This window comes from Diospyros lotus, chromosome 5 (assembly GCF_014633365.1).
Source record: "Diospyros lotus cultivar Yz01 chromosome 5, ASM1463336v1, whole genome shotgun sequence".
Lineage (NCBI taxonomy): Eukaryota > Viridiplantae > Streptophyta > Magnoliopsida > Ericales > Ebenaceae > Diospyros > Diospyros lotus.
In genome coordinates this window covers 17380632-17406089 of record NC_068342.1, presented here as the reverse complement: position 1 = coordinate 17406089, position 25458 = coordinate 17380632, and the positions used below count along the sequence as shown (strand labels likewise).

At 32.4% G+C, this 25458-nt stretch overlaps 1 protein-coding gene across 1 annotated transcript; it reads right to left on the bottom strand.

Moving 5' to 3' along the window:
- Nucleotides 1-23492: 23492 nt before the first annotated feature.
- Nucleotides 23493-24662, bottom strand: LOC127802131 (uncharacterized). The gene is made up of 2 exons (XM_052337824.1): nt 24250-24662; nt 23493-24156 (listed from the first exon to the last, which is right to left on the bottom strand). Exons 1-2 carry the CDS (start codon nt 24660-24662, stop codon nt 23493-23495), a joined length of 1077 nt encoding a protein of 358 aa, XP_052193784.1.
- Nucleotides 24663-25458: the final 796 nt, after the last annotated feature.

Below are 25458 nucleotides of genomic sequence, written 5' to 3'. Positions count from 1 at the left end.
ATATAACATGTTTGTATACACGCATATTGCCACATTATCAAACATCACGCACAATTACACTCCATTATTCTTTCCATTGTATGATTATGATCATAAGTACAAAATGTTATGCCATATATAATCAATTTCTATTTTATTTCCTTTGTAATATAATTTCCCATTTATCACTCATTATATCATATCTCTAGTCTTTAAATTCAGTTAAATCTTACCCATTTGTTGCATATTTAATGCTTAATTAAGTTGTCATGACGGCTGGAAAAAAATCGAATAAAGATACTCATATTCTAGAAAATTGCCAAATAATTTGACTAACAGGTTGGCTGGAAAAAGTTTTAGAGAATTTAATTTTAAACCAAAATATATGATATTATATATTAAATCGAAGCCCTCGAAGTCTAGGTTCCAACAAAAAAAAAGTAAGTCAATTCTAATAGTTTTACAACAAGTCATGGCCAAAAGATTACATGCTACGTAGTGCTAAAAATCAACATAACGAACACGGAAGAAAATTTCGAAAATCCACAATTTAAACACCATAAACACAATTTTAACCCAAAGAACTTAGTATCAATCATCAAGAAATAGAGATAGAGTAATACCCTTTTGAGATTACAATCTAAATCACAAAATTTGGAAGAATTTATCCATTTTTCACTAAAAAACTCAAAACATAAACCCACATCAAAATTACTAATTTTGATATAAATTCTTTGAAAGTGAAAGACCCAAAGCCATTGGATCTCATCCAAGAATATAAATTTCACATCCAACAAGAGATTAAAAAGAAATCAAAGAAAATGAGAACATTAGAAGTGAAACTTGCCTCTTGAGTTGGGTATCAATGAAGAAAAATTCACTACGTTGAAGTTGCACCTCACCATCTTTTTAAGTTCTAAGATGAGCAAGAAAAAGAAAAGGAAAAACAACTTATAAAGAAGAAGATGTGGCTACCAATTTAAAAAAAGAAGAAGAGAAAAATAATATAGTAGAAGGGAGAAGAAGATACCAAGGAACGTGGGCCGTCATCCAAGCCCTTTCTCTTCCCTTTCTAAATCATTCACCCTTTCTAAATCATTCACAAGACTGATAAGCCATCCAACAAAGTCACTATTTACCACCATGCCCCTACTTTATTAAACATTTAAAAAACACATAATAAAATCTTATTGTATTATTATTTTTTCCTTTCTTCTTCTATTAATTTTTATTTACCATTTTTATTCTTATTTTTTTCGTTTCCCAATTACACATCACTTATTTATTTTATCTTTACTCAACACATAAATACTACCAACCTCTAAATACCAAAATAAAACACTTAGAGAAATAAAACCAAAAAAAAAAATTTGGATCTACAAATGGGTCGTTACATATTATTATCTAATTAATTATTAATATTAATAATATAATAAATTTATAATTAAAAATAAATTAACATTTTAAATTTTATTTAAAAAAAATTATTAACCCCCGAACAAAAAATCCCCCCCCCCCCAAATACAACCCCATATATTATCTAATTTTAGTAATTTTATATATTATCTAAATTTATTAATATTAATAATTATATTAATAATATTAATAATTTGATAAATTTATAACTAAAAACAAATTAAAGTTTTAAATTTTATTAAAAAAAATTGATTAACCCCCGGGAACAGACACCCCCCCAACTGTGAACACCCCCCTCGCCACTGAAACCTTTCAATTGGCCATTTGTCTCTTTTCAATTTAATTTTTTTAATTTAAATTATATAATATATAATAATATATACAGAATATATAATAATATAATAATATAAATATAAAATCAACAATAATAAACATGCAATAAATATAAAAAATCAAAATATTAAGATTAACAGTTAATCATTGAATAGATATATTTATCAAGTAATAAACAATTATTTATTACTTAACAATTAAGGAAATAATATTTATTATGAGAGTGAGACAGAGAGAAAGATAGTATAGAATAAGGAAGAGAATAAATTTGAAAGGAAGAGAGGAAATTGAGAAATGGAGGGGAACAGGGAGGCCGTTTAAGTAGGGGGAAGGGGGAGGTGGGGGGCTGCCAAGTGTCACAAAGGGAGGCGGGCTGGTGCCCGCCAGAATCAGCCTGCCCGTCGCTGATATTTTTTTAACTAAATATATTTGGCAACATTTTAAATAAATATATATTTTTTAAAATTAGTATTCGTCGCTGATTCGTCAGAATTCAAATGAATATATATTTTTAACTATTTTGTAATATAATTAATTTATAAATATTTAATTTTACAACATTAAACTAACCAGGAAAAAATTTAAGAGATAAAGAGAGAAGAAAAATAAAAAAAACTAATAAAAATAAGTCATTAAAAGTATTTAAAGAATAATGACTGAAAAATAAATAAAAATTTTAATTAAATATTTTTTAATAATCTATAAATTTATTATTAATCATTTAAAAAATAATAATAATTATGTAAAATATTTTACTAATGAATTTATAGTTTTAAACTATATATATATTCTTTAAACTAAAAATGATAAGTCTCTTAAGAGGAAAAAAAATCAACAATCATCTGCGATGGACAGTCGCCCATCGCAGATGGAGAATTAGAACCAGATGATTGCTCGTTATTGAATAATAATTTTTTTAAAATTAATATACTTTTTTTAACAATTAAAAATAATATAGTTCTTTTATAGATATTTGATTTTACGACTTCAAATTAATTAAAAAATAAGTATAAGGGATAAAAAAAGAAAAAAAAAGTAATAGAAATAAAATACTAAGAGTACTTGAAGAACAATGACTGAAGAAGAAAATAAATTATTGTTTAATTAAAATATTTTTTAATAATATGTAAGTTTATTCTTAATTATAAAATGGGAAGTCAAGATTAATCTCTTATTTTTTAAATGATCAATAGTTTTTATGTTATAAATAATAATAATTATATAAATTATTTGACTAGTTAATTTTTAGTTTTAAACTATATATATTCTTTAAAGTAAAAATTATTTTTAACAAGTGCATTTAATGCAGTTCAACCATTTCCACGGCTCGATGTGGATAGAACAAGTCTCTTAAAAGGAGAACAAAATGAACAATTATATCTTTAAAAGTGCTTTTTGAGATAAAATTGAAGATCATTTCATTGATTAAAGAATAAAATTTTATATTATTGTTCAAATGGGTAAAATAATATAGATATAATATAGTAGCAAAAAAGACTTTATAGTCTTGTTTTTATATTTTTCACTAAAGATATTGAAAATATTATTAAAAATTATTATTCATCTCAATTATACAATTAATTGGAGTGTAGCATGGTAAAAAATTTAGTTAACTAACTAAATATATAATTTTGAGTATGATATTACAATTAAAAATATGTATCCGTTAATGGGCACTTCCTACTCTACTATTAATAAAAATAACATGCTTGCAGAAATTATTTTCCTAGCGAGTGATTCATTCTTGTGTTTTCCAATAATTGAACCCTGGACCTCCTACCTCCCAAAAACTTACACGCTCGTGTGTGACCAACTGATCTGAAAGTCTCTTTGATTTATTATGCAAATAAAATATTTTTAATATATTTTTGTTTAAACTCTTCAGAATTACATTTGGACCCAAAAATTTTCAAACTTATTTTCAAAATATTCCATCACTCATTTTGAATTTAATTTGTAATTTTATGTTTTATTAATTTGCAACTTAAAAATGAAATATTTTGTCACTAATTTTGAATTTAATTGAAATTTTTATAAATTCTATATTTAACTATGAATATTTTCATTATCAAATCAAATTTTAAATTTTATTTAAATATTTTATGAATTTCACATTAAATTTTTATAAATATTTTGTTAAAGATTAATTTCAGTAACATTACTAAGTTCATGTATAAACTGTTGAATTATATAGCATGGCATCATCTAATTAATGATAAAATTTAAAATAAGTAAAACGTATCATCTCAACATCGTAGATATTATTTTTATTCTATCTGCATATTATTCAATTAAAAAGATGGGTATTCGCTAAATGATAACAAATAACTTAATAATTAAGAACAATATCTTTCAAAAATATATGCGTATATGGGGCACATCTAGATTTTCATTTATGTACTATTACGTTTTTTTTTGCAGTCATTTAAATTTTTTGTTATTTAATTATACTTCTTTATTTATATTTTTAAGTTAAATAAATTTGTATATCTATATTTTTTATTCAATTTAACCACTTTACTTTGATGTATAAAAAAAAAAAGATAAATATATGTATACATAGATGTAATCAAAATAACGAAAAATTTAAATTGTCATAATTAAAAAATATATATTTAATTAAATTCAGTAAAAAAATTAAATTAAATTTTTTCTTTTTTAGAAATAGATTTCTTCTGTCGTAAAAGTTTTTATTTTTTATTTTTTAGCAACAAATTTTTTGTGTAGTTAAAGTTTTTTAATTTTTAGCAACGGATTCATTTCGTCATTAAATTTTTAAATTTTTATTTTTATTTTTCTTAGAGACGAATTTATTCCGTCACTAAAGTTTTTATTTTATAATTTATTTTTTTCTTTTTCAGCGACAGATTCATTCTGTCACTAAATTTTTATATTTATATTTTATTTTTTTCCTTTTTAGAAACGAATTCATTCCATTGCTAAATTTTAAAATTTTTATTTTATTTTTTCTGTACCTAAATTTTTTTTTTATTTTTTCCCTTTTTAGCAACGGATTTTTTTCATCGCTAAATTTTTTATTTTTTATTATTATTTTTTTGCAACGTGTTTCCCGTTGCTAAATTCAAATTTTTTTTGCGATGAAACAAAGCGTCACAAGTCCGTCGCAAAAATTTAGCGATGAAAATCCCTCACTAACTAGTGATGAATTTTCTTCTGTCGCTAAATAATGTATTTCTTGTAGTGTATTTTTTTACTCAAATAACAATCTCATTTGAAGTAAGAAGTGAGCTAAATCGATTTTAATTAAGCATGCTTATCTTTCAATTGAGAAAAATGTTATTGTATTCAGGTATGTCATTTCTACATAGAAGAAATCCAATTACAAGTTAAATTCTATTTGAATAATTATGAATTTGGTATTCGACTAAATATATTTTTATTTTTAAAATTGAAAGGATAAAAGTTTGGGCTTATTGTTAATCGAGTAGGAAAAGAAATAGTTGATTAACATATTGTCATACTCAACAACCTTGTTAGTATAATCTAGTATATCATCTTTTTTAGTCGAGTAATAAATTATCTCACTCGAGTGACAAATGGAGTGAAAAATGGTTTCAATACTTGAACATTAGTCATCTAAGAGTTGAACATAATCGAGTAAAATTTTAACTTAGTCAAGTATTTCTATACTATAGTCGAGTAATGTAAGCACCCCCGCCCGGATATCCCAACCACCTGGACTACCAAAACGAGAGCGCCTACGGAAGTAGAAAAGCGATGAAATACAAGACCAAAAACCACCCTGGCATGCATACACAAGATTTAAAACAATGGAAGCAAAACCATATATACATGCATGCACTACGGGTACTCCGCTAGTACAGAGGTCACAAGATAAATAAATGGATACAGACTCCTGTGCCGACATACACGAGACTCAAGGAATAACCTGACACAGTAAGAATAATAGAGTAAATCCTACTCAATCATCAGAGTTGACAGGGATTGACGGGACTATCTGTATACCATACTGACTCTGCTGCTAAAAGCTGACTCCATTGCCATGGCCCACGCTGCCACTATCTAGAATGATGGAAAGCAAGGTGAGTCGAGAGACTCAGCAAGCATAAGGAAATAAAGGCTGAATGCCGTATAAATCCAATAAACTCTCCCCAAAATAAACCTTCAGGTACACACAAGCCATGAGACGCTACAACACAATAACATAGCATAATAAAAGCACACACCGGTCCTTGGGGCTCACACAAAACACACGGCACTCAAGTCCCATACCAACCTGTCGCTGCCCTGAAAGGCAACATAAATCTCCAACAAACCTGCGCGCGCCATCCCGGGTCGATACTCCCGTCACCCGTCCATGTCGGTACTCCCGACACCTGAGCCAGAGGCTCCCTCGGAACGGTACTCCCGTCCGAGAATTAAATACTACTAGTAACAATGCAATGCACATAACAATGTAATGGCGTAGTGAGCATCAACGTGATACACCAGCGCCCATACATCCAGGCATCAGGTCATGCTCCACCCACATAGTAAATCACACGCGATGCATATGCCCGTGCTGGATGCAACTTAACCAAACTAGAATGTCCGTGTCCAAGTATACTCAATAAATGAATATCTCAACATGCAACCCGTACCCATGTGCATATCAAATCATGAACAGTAATATAATGAATCTAAACGTGCAGTAAATCACATACTGACAGAGCTAGTCAGTAGTGCCTGGCACCGGTTAATGGCCAGTGACTAGGAGTGTCCACCCGACGGTCCACTTCAGGACGGTACAATAGTCTACCCCAACGTCACCAACAATCAACCCTTGCCCTACTGCTCGATAGCTCTAACCGAATCATAAATAAATTATAGAAAAACTATAAATAATCCCGATAAAATCGTAAATAAACCCGCACGTCTAGGAACCCAGTTCCCAGGCTAGTTCAGCATCATTTCCAAAAGGAGTGGGGGCGGTGCAAACCCCCATAGGCTCACAACGAATAAAATTCTAGAAGTCTCGAATTTAATTTAAATTAAAGCAAATAAATAATAATTCAACAAATAAGGCTTGGTGTCGAATTAAAGTAAGGGAAGTGATAAAATACAGGAAATCACGAGGTCTTCCACGGGAATTAAAGATCACGAGGAGGGGGTTAGGAGTTTGCCTTTACACGACCGTTTCCTGCATTTCTTGCACTCCCGCTGTGAAGTAAAGCATTTGCTGGTAATAAATTAAATTACAGCTTTAATTAAATAAATTTACCATCTAAAATCCTACATAAGTGCACCTTAAATAAAATCCCAATAAATCTCATATTTATTTTAAATTAAATAACACCAATAATATCCTCCATTTATATATATACATATAAATATATCACTTCAATTTCTCCCCTCATGAACACAGCTAATGAGCACACCTATTAATTATCTTAAGCTTCCCCAGTGAACACACACACACGCACACATAGTGAACTCACTTAGCTCAATATATATATATATATATATCACTACACGCCATGGCAGCCACTTGAACCTATCAAAACTTCCATTCCCAACCTTTAAACACCTCAGTACCCCTCACGATCATATGCAGGAAGACTGTAAAAATCAGATATGCATACAGATATGGCCACCAAAACCCACTGCCACTTCATATATATATATAAACACAGAGTAACCCACTTGGACTACTCAAAGCACACACACACAGCAAACTCATAGCGATAATCCCTCACACACCCTATGGACTCACGGCCAAAGGCCATTTTTTTTCCCACAACTCACTATTCAAACTCAAACACTCACTGTGCACATTCATACACTACGCATGGATACACACACCCAGCAACCTCTCGGCCAAGGGCCTTTTCCTATGACATCAAACCTTGAAAAACTCACAATGAACTCCTCGGCTCATGGTCTCGCTCCTGCTCGCCGCACACACCCGTATAATTATATATATATATATATATATATTGGCACACACGGACACACATATGCACTTACTTGGCTATTTAAACTTGGATTAAACCCAAATTTAACCTTGAATTTTCCTCAAACAGCACTTGCACAGTGCTTTCTTTTTCCCCGATTTTCATGCTTTCGTTGTTGCTTAAACCATGCCTATTTACACACTGATTTAAGCTTTAAAAGGTCAAAAGAAGGGAGCTTTAGAAACTGCCGTGTGGCAGCACAGGCGCAGCACCGCCTCAACCTCAAAACGGCGCCATTGTCTTACAAAAATTCTTCTTAATTCCTCCCAACGCGCGCGCAGCCCACAAGCCTCGATCCCGCATCCAAGCCTGCCTCCTCGCGCGCGCGTGCCGCCCGTGCTAGCCGATCCTTCAATTCTTATACACGCATCATTGAATTTCAAGTAACTCTAAGACAGTTCTTGAAAATTACATTTATGCCCCCACACCTCCAAGAATTCACACACAATCATTCAATGCTCAACCTAAGTACAATATTCAATAATCACCGTAAATATAAATTAAATTAATATTTTCTTTAAACCTATAAATATTTAATAATCACTTTAATTATAATAATTAATAATGATTAACCACTCCTATTTAAATTACTAAATATTTCCTATTCTCGATTAAATTAATAGCTATTAATTATTCTCAAATTATCGGAATGTTACAAATAATTTTGTTTAGACATAAATTGGGTCTCTATATTTAAAATATTAATTGACTATATAAATTTTGTAATTGAGTAAGTGCCAAAGAGACTCGACTAAATTCAAAATATATTCGAGTAATGATTTGTAAATAGGTTGTCAAGTATCTAGACTTACAACACTAATCAACTAAGAAAATTTTGTAATCGAGTTTAAGTTTAATCAATTACAATTTTAATCCACTCAAGCATATACAAAAATTAATTGAGTATTATTCTTATAAAATCAAGTAAGAAAAATGCCCATTTGAGTAAAAATTAGTTGACAGAGAATGAGTCTCTAATTCTGCAACATTAATCTAGTAAATAATTTTACTCGAGTACAGTAAAAAATTACTCAATTAAAATTAATTTTTACTCGAGCAATGTTAAAAAATAGTCGAGTATAGATCAAATTTATTGAGTAATCTTGTGTTGTAGTTTAAAAATTTAGTCATTAAATTAGTCGTTGCAAGTGTATTTAATGCACAGTTCTGTCCGTTAAGACACATAAATTGATCTAAACTTTCTCTCACACATTGGACATGATTTTTTTGAATATTCTAATAATTATTTTAAGAAGATAGAAGGTTGTTTTTGCATATATTACATATTTTACAACAATCTAATATAAAAGTATAAAAATGAGAAGAAGCTAAGGAAAAAGAGGTGTTGAACAAAATTTCTCACAATCATTCACGAGTAAAAAAAACTCCTCAAAGCATACATCTTCTATTAGAAAAAGATAAAGAGTTCTGAAAGAGCTTAATTGTATGCATATTTTTATCTTAATATTGTGTTATTTTTTTTTTATAAAATATGTGTTTATATGGATGTTATATTGTTTTAATCTCTTTTTGTAGGAACCAATAAAGAATATTATTTTGAAGATTCGACATAAAAAGAAAAGAAAAAAAGATATTATAAAGTTAATTTTAAAATTAATATTATAATATAAATACAAAAATAAACATTAAAAATAAATAATATTATAATATAATTAAAGTTAATATAACTAATAGTATATTAAATATTATAATTTATATTATATTATTTGTACATGTGTGTGTGAAAGTGGCGTGAAGGTGCAGGGAAGGGCAAGTCCATGCGTGTATATATATTATAATATGAAAAAGTGAGAGAAGGGGAGGTTGGGAGGTAAGGAATCAAGGCTGGCCGTGCATCATATATATATATATATATATATAATAGGAGAAGGCAATTAAAGGAGGTGGCGCACAGTGGAGGCAGAGACTTTGGCAGAAAATGGAGATTGGAAGATCTGGCGGCTGCGCACGGGAAGGACGAAGCAGCAGCTCTTTACCGATTCGTTTGACCCAGATCTAAAATTAGATCCCGGCAGGAAGCTCCTATTTTCCTTTCAACTTCTCTTTTTTTCTTTTTCTTTTTTTATTTTACTAATTTCATCATGAAGTCGTCTTATTTAACTAGGGTTTGTGATGAAGCTTGTTATGAATTTTTTATTTTTATTAATTGGGTTTCTTTTCATGATTTTAATTATTTATTATTTATTTTTAATACGATTAAATGATTTAATCATCATTTAATTGATTTTGTATTATAATTTAAGACCGAGAGGTGATTTTCGTAATAGGTTAAAGTAATAAATTTCATAAGATAAATAGTTAATAAGGGATTTGATACTTGAATCTTATGAGGGATAATAAATTGGAACTTAATAATGAATTTCGATTTGTTATAACTATTGAGAAATAAGTTGATTGTTAATAAATTGAGATTTAATTAGGTCAGTAGATCTTGAAAAAGAAGCTAATCAATTTAGATATTCACCCTATTGAATTTATAGAAACCCAATTGATTGAAAATTAAGACGGATTAAAAATTAAGACAGATTAATAAGTGAATTTGAAATACCTTAGTTGTCTCAATTCTATCCAAGTTAAGTTATTTTTAAATTTGCATTTAATTTTGGTTCTCATTAGTTTAATTTATTCAAATTCATCTTCTTTTTATAGTCTAAATAATATTAAAGTTAATCAAATTTTGGGTATTTAATCCAATTCTCGTGGGATTGATACTCTACTCATTCATTATATTACTTGCATGATTCATACGCTTGCGAATTAGCCTAACAAGTTTTTGGCACCATTGCCATGTGCGCCTAGCTTAAAGTCTTTGTTAATTGCCTTCATTCAATTGTCTTTGTTAATTGCCTTCATTCAATTTCCTTCACTGTTGTGTCGCAGAGTCTCCAATTCTCCTTGTGCAAAAAAAAACTCCTCAAAGCATATTTCTTCTATTAGAAAAAGAGAAAGAGTTCTTATTTTCTTATCTTTTCATTCTTTCTTTACTTTGTGAGAAACTATTTCCTTTGTTGAGTGATATATTGTAACAGATTTTCTGAGTTTTATCTTGTATCTTTTTCTATCTTGTTTAAAGATTCAAGGGTTTGTGCTTAAGCCTATAAAAAAAATTTGTAAAAGATTTTAACTTATCCTTATAAAAGTTGTGTATTTGGTTACTATTGATTCATTGAAAAACAAAAATTTCAACTACACTTATTAAAAGCTGAAGTTGTACCTGATCCTACAAAAGCTAAGTGGATTGTTGAAATCCTTAGTAAGGAGCCAAATGTGTGAAGTAGGATAGTTGAGTCAAACCACTACAAAATCTTTGTATGATGTATTTGTTTATTTTTACTTTTTATTCCAATTAGTCAAGTTTTACTTTCAATATTTAAGATTTGTAGTCACAACTATAAAATTTGGTCTTGTAAAACTCATTCTCATTCAAGCCATATTTGCATCTTTATTTCTTTAAATAACAAGAGTTAAAGCTTTCCATAAATTCTTTTATAAGTGGCTTTCAAAGCCTCTAAAAGGTCAAATAGTTTTATTTGTATAAAGAGTCTTTAAATTTAAAAGTTTTAAAAACACACAATTCACCCCTCTTTGGTGTATATTATTTTTTCACAAACAAAGCTGACCTATCTGCCAATTTGATGTCCAAATGATGTTAAATTTCGACAAAAACTGTGATGTATCATAGCCCTTCCAATTGGCTCTCCCTCAATATGTCTTGGACATTAAACCAACCTCGTTTAGCCCATTTATCTTTTTGAGTCATGAAAAACATTTTGATTTTCGCTAAATCCAATTTGCTCCCAAATCTCTTATTTTCTTTATGACTTTTTATTCCAAAAATCTAGATAGCCATTGTAATTATCAAGTTGAACCTTTACATAGATTTAAAGTGACTCTTTATGGTTAAACTTAACATTTCAAATAAAACTCATTTTGCCCAAAAATAAAAATCCCAAATATAGGCATTCTTTTAACCAAAATAAAAGTTCCATCAAAATTACAACCATTAAATCAAAATGTTGTCCATACAACATTAAATACAAGCCAACAACCAAATGTCCTATATCAAAATATGTTCATCATATGTGATAGCATGCTCTCGTAGTCACCTCAAATTATGGACTACTATAATAGCCTCCGCTAGTGGTATCTCTGCTCTTGAATCATTTAAAAATGTGAAAAATTCAAGTCATGAGTCTCTGTGGCTTAATAAGAATTCCATCTATACCATGAATGCATCTTCATTTTCCTATTTTCTCGTTTCTAAGACCCCTTGGCTAAGATAATGCCCCTCTTTCTTATAAAGGGAATGACCTTCATGGTCAATGTTTCTGAAGCAACCTTCATTGCTACGATAGGGAAAATCCTCTATGGATATTTTGGCCATTCCATAACCCATGCACCTCTAATGCACATGATAATTATATAGTACAAAATAAAATGTACACACACCAAAAGCCACGTGCCATGGATGTCATGCCATTGTTCTCTAAACACACAAAAACCACATGGCCTGGATGTTACGCCATTATATGCTCTATGCACACAAAAACACTAAAGATTTTGCCTTATATGCCATTGTTCTCTAAACACACAAAAGCCATGTGTGTTATGCCATTATTCTCTAAAGCACAAAAAAAGGGGTTAAGGAAGACTTATCGTGGTCTCCAAACACTAAAGAATTTTCTTTTCCTTCCCTTGGTCCATTGCATGTGGAAGCAGTGCTCTCCTTGAGCTTTCAAACCTCTCCACATTCTTCCTCTTTGCCTCTCAATTTTTTGTAACTTGTATGCATGAAAATGAGAGGAAACCTCTATTCTCCAAGCCTTATACCCCTTACCGATTACCTAGCTAATTTCCTTCACTTGATGCCCTAGCTAGATGTCCTCTTTTTTTTTGTCCCCAGTTATTAGTGGTCCCCCCTTATTTCGATTGATTGGCGCATGCAAATCCCTTCATTCTCTTATCTTTCATCCCTCAGATTTTGGCCAAACTTTTTAGAGATAAACATTGGGAAATTTTCTTGTCCCATCTCTTTGATTGTTCTCTATTTTGTTATCAATTAACCCATCTCATGAATCACCATAATTGACCAATTTTGACCCTTAAAATTGTCCCATTAATTTGTTATTGATACTCAAAATCATGACTTAAAATACCCAAGATCATAGTCCAAAACCATGTTTTAATTTGGATTATTTGTAAAAAAAATTCACCATTTTGGTTGGCTAAATTGGTCTAATGTGTTGGGTTTAACTCTTTTTTCTTAGTTTGGTCAACCAAATGCTTTGATATTTTTAAAAATATTAATAATCATTTTTTAATGACAGAACAAAGTGACTGATAATTAATAAAGTCAATGAAAATTTCTACTGTTTGTCAAAAGTCAAGGGTATCCATGTTTTTTCTTTGTTAAATCTTGAAAATACTGAGTATAATTTATTTTTATTATATAATTATAAGAATAACAATTAATGCAGTAGATAAGTACATAAAGAAACTGGTATCAAAATAGGAGATTAAATAGGTAACGTCACATCATGTTACTGTGTATATATAACAGTCTCTTTCAACTTTAACTATCATGCTAGTTGTGCTAACTGTAACAAATAATTGAAACCTCAGTTTTGTGACTCTTATCGGACTGGATCATTTTGGTTGGGCTTATAATAATAAGGCCCAATACAGAGAAAGGCCCGAAGAAGGAAACCCATGTTCATGACGTAACTGCCCTGTTCTTGTGCGACAGGATCTATGAAAAAAAGAAGAAGCTAGAGACGATCATATCTATACTATTATATAAGTAAATATTATATTTCAGTATTATAAATTTTAAAATATTTTCTATAACTACGCAAGGTCTAATAGTTTATTTTTCATGACCATATTAAGTTATTATTGGCACTATTATGTTTATATAGGAGGTAGAATTAGAAGGCATTGCACTTCAATTATTTTTCACGTGTCATAGGCTATTGAATAATTTTTTTTTTTGGTATATTGAAGAAAGAAGAGATGACCAACAAAGAAGCAAATATTATCTCATTTTTAGAATAAAAGAAACCCAATCAGGTGAAAATTTCAAAACAATAAAACAATGTATTAGATAAATACTTTGATATTTTAGGATCGTATACTATAAGTTTTTTGAGGTTTTAATAAGGAAATGTGTGATTACTATTAGAACAATCATTAATACCCGATTGTAAATACCATAGAGTCATACTCACGGATAGTATGTGGGGGGAGAGATGGAGTTAAACTACGTTAAGAATTGTGTACTAAACTTGTGAGAGGAAATATCTATTTATAGGTAATTAATTAGTGGTATAGATTAAGAACTCTCTCACTTTCCAAACAAGGGAGGAGGAGAATATGATAAATTATATCTTTAAAAATTCCTAAATAAGAGAGATAATTTTGTGATTTATCTTATATCTATTATCTTGTTAAAATACAAGATAACTAATACTAATAGGTAATTAAGTTTATGTATACACAATTATATATTTCTAACATCTCTCACTCACATGCACATGTACATAGATACCTTCATATATCTGATCTCAACCTACACGGCAATACACCTCCATCATCTCGGTGAAACATATTATGATTGTAGAACACAATTATAGATGAGAGATTCACACTAGATATTAGCATGAAAACATCAACCAATAGAGTCACATGTACCCTAAACGCATCCAATCATATCTTAAGGAGCATGTTTCAATCCCTCATGAGTTTATAACTCAAAACTATACCCTTAAGTTATGTGGCCACAAACATAATCTCGATAATGATGTGATTCAACATGTAGTAAGTGTCATTATTATGATATGATATTAGATCATCTTCCCTTCGCTATGCTGTTATTATATATAAGTTCAATTGTTTCCCTAGTCATGTCCCATAAGGTTGCATCAATTATGACCTTATAGCAACATATTAAAGTGACATTATCAAACTGTTGATTCATAACATAGTCAAAAGTGAATCAAGGGTTTGTCGTATACTATATTGGTATTTTTTTCCCAAGACAACCTAGTTTTCGACATTATAAAACAAAGATTCTTCTGGTTGCAAACTAGAGGATTCAGCAAAAGATTGAGTAATGGCTCTTAAAAATGTATATAAGTTTTCCATATGGAATGTACGAAAAATTTCACGTAAAAAGGGCAATGATGCAAAATGTGAAATTGATAAGGGCTAACACGAAATAATAATTAAGAATTAATAATAACAGTTATTAAGGGGGTGTTTGGCTTATCCTTTTTTCCATAGCTTTTAAGTTAAAAGCTAAATAACATTTAAGTTGATAATGTGTTTGGATAAATGTGCTTTTAAACTATCAATTAATAGTTATGTGTTTGGTTTGAAAAAATCGATAAGCTATCAAAAGTTGACAAAAAGACCAAAATAGACATGGTGTTGAATGATGTAAAAATTTATATGTTAATAAATTATACATAATTATTAAAAATATATTAATACAATATTACTATATAAATTATATATGTTATATATAACAATAATATATATTATTATGTGTTGTTATATGTATATATATATTATGTTTAATATTATTGTTTTATATATATATATATATATACACAAGCAGCAGGGAGAAGCACAACGGTCGATAAGGGCAATGGCCAATGGGTAGTGATTGGTGTTTCCAAACACTTAAGAGAAAACGCTATATAGCTTCAGGGGCAAAGCTAGGATACTTAAGTAGGGGCCGAACAACGATGACAAAAAACGTCAAACTTAAAGTTATACAACAATTATTCATATTGATAAAAAAACGTATTGTAATATGAAGCCAAAATATTATATCAAACATCAATATAGTATTTCTACATAAACTCAAATACATGTTTTCCAAAAAAAAATCTTTAGTTTCAAAAGCACAAATATTATACTTACATTTAAGTCTTCACAAAATCATAGATATTCTCGCCCAGTCTTCATATTCTAAAATTGCTGCATAATTTTTTCATTATCAATTGTATCAAATGTTTCCTTCTCAATATAAGTAACAAAACAATCATTTATCCATTGATCTCCAATTCGACGACTGCGCAAATGATTCTTAACGAGATTCATGGCTGAGAAAGTTCTTTCAACGGTTGCAATAGCAAAGGGAAGAATTAAATCTAACTTCATAAGCATATACACTAATGGATATACAATATTCTTTTTCGTTTGGACTAATTTCTTTGCAAGACCACCAATCCCATTAAATTCTAAAAATTCATTATCAGACCGCACATAAATTATTTAAATCTCCAACTGATTCTTAAGTGCCATAAGATCAATTTCAGAAAATTCTAATAAATAAAACTGAGCAAGATGAACCAACTTATCCTTGTCAAAAGCATGAAAAGAAATATTATATGGATTCAAACATGCCACACAAAGAAGTAACTCAGTATTTGTCTCTATGAAACGACTGTTGAGTTCATAAAGTTGTTTGTCTATAACCTAATAAAAAAGTTCAACTCTGTAATGATGCATATTAGTATGATGCTTAGCATTACACCTTGAGCACCCTAAAACAACATAAGCATCATCTATGTTCAGAATTATAATCTCATGTTTTTCACAAAAAGAAGAAAGCTCATCAAGTAACAATTCTCATCTCTCATCCCTCATTATTTGTAAACATTGTTTGGATAATTTAACCAATGTCATGGCATTTACAATATCCTGATCTTTTCTTTACAATGCTTGTGACAACTCACTTGTAATGCCCAAGACATTTTTCATCAAATGCAAGTTGAATACAAATTCAAAAGATTGAATTAAACTCAATAAAGTACAAGCTTCACTTTTTTGCTCTAAACTTGTACATCTTTTTTAACAATTTCCAGTATATCAATAATAGAGGAATATAAGACAATCAAGTTCATCAATCTACCATAATGTGATCCCCACCGTGTATCACTGGGTCTTTGGAGACTACTTTCTTGATTTAAACCACATCCACTTTTAATTTCCCCATTACTTAATGCTTCAATGACTCTATTTGCTTGTTTTTCTCTTAAAATATCTCAACGCTTACATGTACCTCCAACAACATTCACAACATTACTAAGAGAATTGAAAAGAAGAGCAATTTGACTATGACTTTTTGCAACTGCTACAATAGCCAATTGAAGTTGATAAGCAAAACAACGAATATAAAAAGTGAATCAATTCTATCTTAAAATAAGACGTTTAAGACCATTGTATTCTCCCCTCATGTTACTAGCTCCATCATAGCCTTGGCCGTGTAATTTTGACAAACTCAACCCATACTTTGAGAACAATGATTGTATTACTACTTTAAGTGATAATGAAGTTGTGTCATTAACATAAACTATACCAAGAAACTGTTCAGTGATATTTCTCTCTTTATTCACATAATGCAAAAGAACAACCATTTGTTCTTTGATTACCACATCACGAGACTCGTCAACTAAGATAGAAAATAAATCATCTCTAAGATCATGAATTATTACATTAGTAGTTTCAGTTGATGTTGCATTCGCAACTTCTTTTTGGATATCATGAGTTGTTACTTTAAGATTTTTTGAAGCATTATTCAACACAACATTGTTGATACTTTCATTATGATTAGCAAGAAATTTTAGAAGTTCCAAAAAATTACCTTGATTTAATGAACTTTCGGACTCATTGTGACCACGAAATGCCAATCCTTGATGCAAAAGAAATCGAACATAGTTTACTGTTGCAGTCAAACGAATTCGATACTCCTTTCGGAGCTTGTTCGGATTGCCTAGAATAAAGAGTTTCAATATGTTGTCTTTGATTCATTAAAGCTTGACATTTTCTCCAAGCATGATTGTGAGCACTCGTGGGGCCTTCTACATGCTTTTGAAGTCTGTCTTTTTTCTTCGAATTTTTGAACCCCCCTGAAACAAAAGATTCACCTCCAATGCGTTGCTCGCCAACATACTCTCTCATAAGGTAGCAACACAAACAAAATGCAACATCTTTTTCAATGCTATACTCTAACCAATTGCTAAACTCATCAAACCATTTTGGCTGAAAACGACGCCTTTCATTTCCTTATTTTTTGTGTGGAAAGTGGTGCCCTCATGGTTAACATGGACCTCTCAATAAATAGGCTCGTCAAATTTCATCTCTCTCATTAGGATGATAATCAAAAATACTCTTTCGTAATCCTGAATCTACTTAAAGATTGTCTAAATCAACACGCTTATACTTAGAATGTTCTTGATCCCCACTTGCTTCAGAAACTGGAATTTTGCTCTGGCCTTATTCTTTTTATGAGAAAATTTTCCATATCTAATTAAAAAACAAATTATTATAATTCATGTAAAGAAATGCTAATGCTATTATTTAATTCCTATAAATAATAGTGATAAAAAAAAACTTGAAATATTTTAGATTTTTTTTTTCTTGTGATTAATCTTTTCTAACATATTTACAATTACAATAGTACATAACTAAATAAAAGTTATTGTACAGGCTTTAGGAGAGGTCTATATATCTCCGCACTCTATTTCTATAGATGTGAATTCCCAAAATATAGGTCACCTCTTCTAAGTCTTTCATGGAGAATTTACTGGACAACCAAATCTTAGTCGACATCAATATGCCAACATCATTCCCCATAAGGAGAATATCATCCACATACAATATGAGAAATGCTCGTGCATTCCCACTAAATTTCTTGTACACACAAAGCTTGTTTGAATTTCTAATGAAACCAAACTCTTTGATCTTATTATCAAATTGAATATTTTAAGAATGCAAAGCCTGCTTAAGGCCATAAATGGACATGTTAAGCTTGCACACTTTACTATAATTTGAGCATTCAAAGCCCTACGACTATTCCATAAATATATCTTCCTATAGATAATCGTTCAGGGACGCAATCTTAACATCTATTTGTCAGATCTCACAATTATAATGTGCGGCAATAGCTAGCATCATCATGATGGATTTTAGTATAACAACTAGTGAAAAGATTTTCTTATGGTCAACATCTTACCTTTAAAGATACCCTTTCGCCACCAGTTGTGCCTTGAAGGTTTACACCTTCCCATCATTCCTAATTTTCCTCTTATAAATCCATTTACACCTTATAGAAACAATTTCTTCATGTGGATCCATTAGAGTCCAGACTTGGTTGGAATATATAAATTCCATTTCTAATTGTATGGCCTTCTACCATTTCTTGGAATTGATATCTAATATCGCCTCCTCATAAGTAGTAGGATCAACAACTCGATCACTATCTCTATATAGGAACACTTCTTGTATCTCTTCCATAAGTAAATCCATATTATTCTGGAGCATGAGATACTCTACCAAACCTACAAAGTCTTTGTAGGATGGGATTACTAGTACCAATGGGATGGGATCAGCCTCTTAACTAAGTGTGACCTGTGTGCCTTGAAAGACAACTCTTCTAACTCCATCTTTCTTCTGACACCGCCTTCCTGAATAAACTCTTTTTCTATTTATGGCCTTCCTACTGAACATGACTCTCTGATTGCTAGGAAAATAAAAATAGTATCATAAACAATCTTTAGGATATCCCAAAAATATGCCTTTGTAAAATATGAGCTCCAACTTTTCTATTTTAAGCTTTTTGACAAAAGAGGGACAGTCCCAAATCTTAACATGCTTAAAACTGAGCTATTTTTCAGTCCATATCTCATACAGAGTCCATTCAACAGACTTGCTAGGTGCCTTATTATGGAGATAAATTATTGTGGAAAGAGCGTAACCACATAATGATATGGGTAGATCAATGAAAGCAATCATAGAACATACCATGTCCAATAGGGTACGATTTCTACGCTTAAAAACCTCATTTAATTGTGGTGTAGTAGGAGGAGTCAACTAAGAGATGATGCCACAAGATTTGAGGTAGTTATTAAACTCCGTACTCAAGTATTCATCACCTCGATCAGATCGAAGTACTTTGATACTATTTTCTATCTGGTTTTCTACATTTACTTTGAACTCTTTGAAATTTTCAAATGGCTTGGACTTGTATTTCATTAAGTACACATAACTATACCTCGAAAAGTCATTGGTAAATTTTATAAAGTAGCTATAACCATCTCGAGCCATCATAGAGAGTGGTCCACATACATCTATGTGGATTAATCCCAACAACTCACTGGCCCTCTCACTTTATCCAACATATGGTAACTTGGTCATTTTCCTAAGATGGAAAGACTTGCAAGTTGGCTCAGGTTTAAAACCCACTAAATTAATAAATCCACGTTTAGCCAACTCTATAATCCTCCTCTCGTTAATGTGGCTAAGTTTGAGGTGCCATAGTCATCTAAGATCAACACATGTAAGCCACTAACTTGAGTTGAGGCAATAGAAACTATCACTCGTTTGATTTGAATTGTCGACCATTTTCAAACTCTTTAGGAAAAAGGTCGACCGTCTCCTTAAACTGTTGAACGTTTCTCCTTATAGGGAAAACCAGTTGACCATTTAAAGAAGCATTTGATAGTTTCAACGTGCATGCTGCATAGTTCCACATTTAGCTGCAATCGGTTCATTAGCATTTAGTGAACCGCATCAGTACTCTTAATGACATATTCTACCCATCATTAACTATTAATGATGTTGAGAACACAATATGTGCATAGTATTGATATCGGATGCTACACTATATGTAACACCCCAATTCTCGGGAGCGTTAACGTAACGTAAGATTCCGGGGATAATTTTTTTCAAACAAAAATTCAACACAAAAACCATTCCCCGAAGATCCCGTTACACCTTCTCAGTATATCAACTATGAACCATTAATAAACCAAGACAGGTTCACCAACACAAATGCGGAAGCTAGATCAAAACCTCAACAGGTCATAACCAAAACCACTTTATTTATATATAAAGTTGCACCAACGTTTACATGACGTTTTCAAAAGTAAATAACATAACTGAAAAGACATAATGTAAACTATCCGCTAATCGCCGTCACTCCTCGACGATTCCTTTCCCTTTTGCACCGCTGCCTTCACCTGGAACGTTTGAATATTCCAGGGACAAAGTCCAAATTAGATGATGAATCATCTAAGTGAGAGTTCAAAACACATTTTTCATGAATAATGCAAGACATGAAATAAACCAATATACCCGGTAAGCCCTAGCTCAAGAGAATTCCCACGCGCTTAACCCTACCATGGGGAAAGAGCAATCTCTCTAAAAGCTATGCCACCACACCGACTCGACGACACGACGACGCGACGCGATTCTAGCTTAAATGGGGCTGCCAACGCATCTCACCAGAATACGTTCCCACCTTAAGCATCCAGGAACCACCATACAATCCCAACTTCAAAATTTCACATGGACCACCTAGTCGTCCTAGTGCAACTTCCCTGGCCAAACGGCCTGGCACGGAAATCAAGGCGGCTATCCTGACATGCACACCCAGCATCAGATACCCCTATTATTCCGTCACGCCCTTGGAGAATTACGGCTACACTATCCAGACAACATCCTAGGCTGACATCCCACATGAACAACACAGTATGGATCACCTAGTCGTCCTAGTGCAACTTCCCTAACCAAACGGTCTGGCACGGAAACCAAGGCGGCTATCCTGACATGCACACTAGCATCAGATACCCCTATTATTCCGTCACGCCCTTGGAGAATTATGGCTACACTATCCAGACAACATCCGAGGCTGACATTCCATACGTACACATAAAACTCAAGACAATGCCACAATTCACAATTCAATGCATCGTATAAACAACATTTATAAAATGCAATGCACAGTTCAAAACGTTTAGGGACAAACCTCCCTCATAAATCCAACCGTCACCGGTTACCATTTTAATGCACAAAACCATTTTGCATGAAATCACCATATGTTCAGATAGAACAAGCACAATAAATCAAGTTTTGGAGGAGAACCACTCATAAGAAAGCCAAATTTTGGTAGCGAACAACTCACCTTGAACAACTCAGAACACCTCGAATCTTGTGCCCAACCTCAATTTTCGTGCAACTCCTCAAGTCTTTTAACCAAACCACCTTCTTACAGGTCCTCACGCGCTGCCCAAGTGCTCTACGCGTGTGATGCCTCGCGTATGCTTTAAAAACCCTCTATCCACTAAACCCGAAGCACTCTCGTCTAGCACAAATGTATCACAATTTCGAATGAGAGAATCCTTAGCCTTGAGCCCCTATTTATATGTTTAGGAAACTTAGCCACCAAGAAATATATATTCTGCAATCATTTCAAATTTTTCAAAATATTTTCCAATCATTCCAAATCTTCTAATATTTTCTATAATCATTCCAAATCTTTTGATATCTTTTGCAAATCATTCCAAAATCTTCTAAAATTCTCTACAATCATTGTAAATCTTCTATAATCATTCAAAATCTTCTAATATCTTTTGTAATCATTCCAAAATCTTCTAAGATTCTCTGCAATCATTGTAAATCTTCTATAATCATTCCAAATCTTCTAATATCTTTTGTAGTCATTCCAAAATCTTCTAAAATCTTCTGCAATCATTGTTATCCAAATCAAATCTTTTCTTATCCAATCAAATCTTATACAAATCTTATCCCTAAAGTCATCATGAGCCTTCATCTTATCTCTAAAGTCATCATGAGACTTCATCCTTATCTCTAAAGTCATTTATGAAGCTTTTTCCTGAATCTCCCAAATGCCCCTAGTAAAAAGATTTCAAGAATTACACTTTGGCCCGAACTTTTGGATAATTGCACTTAGACCCTTTTCAACATGGTCCCCGGGCTAATTTTTAATTGCATTTTAGTCCCTGAAAAATGGACTAATTGCGCTAATGCCCCTAATTTTTCAGTAAATTACACTTTTACCCCAACCTCAAAAATTACGATTTTGCCCCCGGCTCAAAAACTGAATTTCTCTTTAAAGACCTTTATAACCCTTTGAAATATCCCAAAACACTCTCTTTAAAATTCCGAAAAAATATCGTTTCGATCTCCCTCCGTCAATTTCAAAAAAACTGCACTTAGGCCCGAATCTTCGTTTTAGCTACAAACCCTTTTATTTCTTCCAAAAACTACTGAAGAGTTACTCTATATGCCAAATATGAACTTCCTTGGGGTTCCATTGACTTCCCAGATGCCCCGTATGATAATTCAGTATTTCAGCCTAAATCACAATTGCCTTTTTTTTAGCTGTACCAGGAACCGTTCCTGATCCAACTTCTTTTGATGCCTAAAATCATAACTCGTATTACTTGTCGATACTATACCATTTTTCCTTGGCTATCTATGGTCCAGGGTATTCCCTCTGACTAATTCGATCGTCCAAAGTTGCGTTAGTGTACCCTATAGTCTTATTTTCCACAAAGTCCATTTATGCCCTTCATCAAATATTATTTATGACCTCAAATCATTCTCGGGTATTACATTCTCCCCCCCTAAATAAATTTCGTCCTCGAAATTTGGTCTGTGATAATTGAATCACTGCTATTGTTAATGTCTCCCAATTGAAATGTCCTAATTACCATTCCTAATCCTTAGAATTTACTCATAACCTACATCTCTATATGATTCGAGCTTACCAAACATGTCTCTTATCTTCCAGAATATCTTGTTGTAGCTTAAAACAGGCGGTTACACATATCCAAAATAATTCATAATACTTAATATTATTTCTAATCGTGTCCTCAAAATACTTTTCATTGACTCCCAGCCGACTTTATTGCTAATGCATATGATAAAATCACACAGAAATTGACAACATTGAACTTAACTCGGCGTACCTTTCTCTTTTGTCCAGTAGATATCGTCATCATCCTTTGACAGGTAGAAAACTCGTCCAGGGCGAGGTTTTTGAGCCTCGTTTGCTTTTCCCATTTGTTCCACCTTCTGCCTCTTTGGACATTCGCTCGAGTAGTGACCAGGTTGTTGACACGAAAAACATGTAATCCTCATTCGATTCCCGGTCGGTGGTGCCTCTTTATTCTTAGGACAATCATTTTGCTTGTGTCCCTCTTCACCACACGAAAAACATCGAATATGTCCTTGGAAACATTGTTTCCCGGAGTGTACCTTGCCGCATCGGGAACATGGCTCATTGCTTTTGGAGTTCCTTCCATCTGATTTATGCTCCCCACCTTTCGGATCTTTTTTCTTCTCGTCCGATCGAATCAAACTAACTCGCAGTAGATTAGTCTCAGTGGATAAGGCTCTATGCAATGCCTCATTGTAGGTGTCCAAAGTCCACAAGCTAAGAGCTTGCTGCAGTCCCACTTTCAATCCACCCACAAATTTCTGGGCTTTCTGCCACTCATCGGCTTCGTACATAGGTACATATCGGATCAGTTGAGTAAACTTTACGTCATATTGGGTCACCGACATCTCGTCAGTCTGCTTCAACTTCATGAACTCCCAAGTCTTTTCTTCTCTCCAGCTTCGAGGAAAATATTTTGTGTCAAACGCTTCCTTGAATCTAGCCCAAGTCACAGGTTGAGCTTGCCTTGGCCTTGGATCTTGTTCCACTTGCCTAGGTGTCCTTTGCAAAGCTCGCTGGGCTGATTGCCACCATCGTGCAGCGTCTTCCTCAAGCATGAATGTAGCACAGTTGACCTTATCTTCGTCACTGCACTGCAAATGTTGGAGCAGCTTCTCAGTTTGCTCCATCCAGTATTCTGCCATGCAGGGGTCGTCTTCTGCTTTTCCCCTGAACACCGGGGGTCTCTGTCGGCGATACTGATCCAACACATGAGTTGTATGCCTCGATGGCTCGTTCCTTGTTACATGTGTCAGCATGCCTTCTAAGATTCTTTCCATTCGATCAAATCTATTCTCACTAGGACCTAATCGCTCCTCTTGTCGTCCATCGTTTGTGACACGATTCGCAGAACGGCTATGATGACTGCTACTACTGTCACTTTCATCTCGCTCGCTGAGATCCATGACTCTTCGAGTTTTCACCATCTGAAAAGGAAAAACACTTCCTTAATCAGTGCAAATCTCACGTAAAGATAATCTCTATCTTGCTAAAAGATCTTTCAGGTCCCACAACCATTAAGGATACCTTGTCCAAATATCAAATCATGAATAGTGACAATTTCTAATCTCCAATCATCTTTACGGGACTCAATCCTACAACCCGACCACTACATTTTCTGGATCAACATTTGAACTAAACACTCTCGACTCGTTCCCATGAGTCGTTTCCTTGAGGTACCTTACCTCGATTCTCCACAACACTTATCGAATCATCCTAAGTTCAATATCCCTAGGATCCTTAAACCAAATGGAATTATTTCTAACTCGATCACTCCCGATAACTTCTAGTTATCTCAATACTCCACGCAATGATTTCAACTATTGACCTCAAATCGATAGTTTCTAAATTTCTAACAAAATCTATAATCCTCAAATAACCATCGCTCTAATCAGAGTCCCTTAAATTTCAAACCCTAATCAGAGTCTCTTAAATTCCAAACCTTCGCTCTGATACCAATTGTAACACCCAAATTCTCGGGAGCGTTAACGTAACGTAAGATTCCGGGGATAAATTTTTTCAAACAAAAATTCAACACAAAAACCATTCCCCGAAGATCCCGTTACACCTTCTCAGTATATCAACTATGAACCATTAATAAACCAAGACAGGTTCACCAACACAAATGCGGAAGCTAGATCGAAACCTCAACAGGTCATAACCAAAACCACTTTATTTATATATAAAGTTGCACCAACGTTT

Coding starts and splice junctions, on each gene's coding strand:
- LOC127802131 (XM_052337824.1), bottom strand. CDS start 24,662: ATGGATCTCAGCGAGCGAGATGAAAGTGACAGTAGTAGCAGTCATCAT. Junction 24,157..24,249: donor GCTTTGCAAAGGACACCTAG/GCAAGTGGAACA, acceptor TTTTCCTCGAAG/CTGGAGAGAAGAAAAGACTT.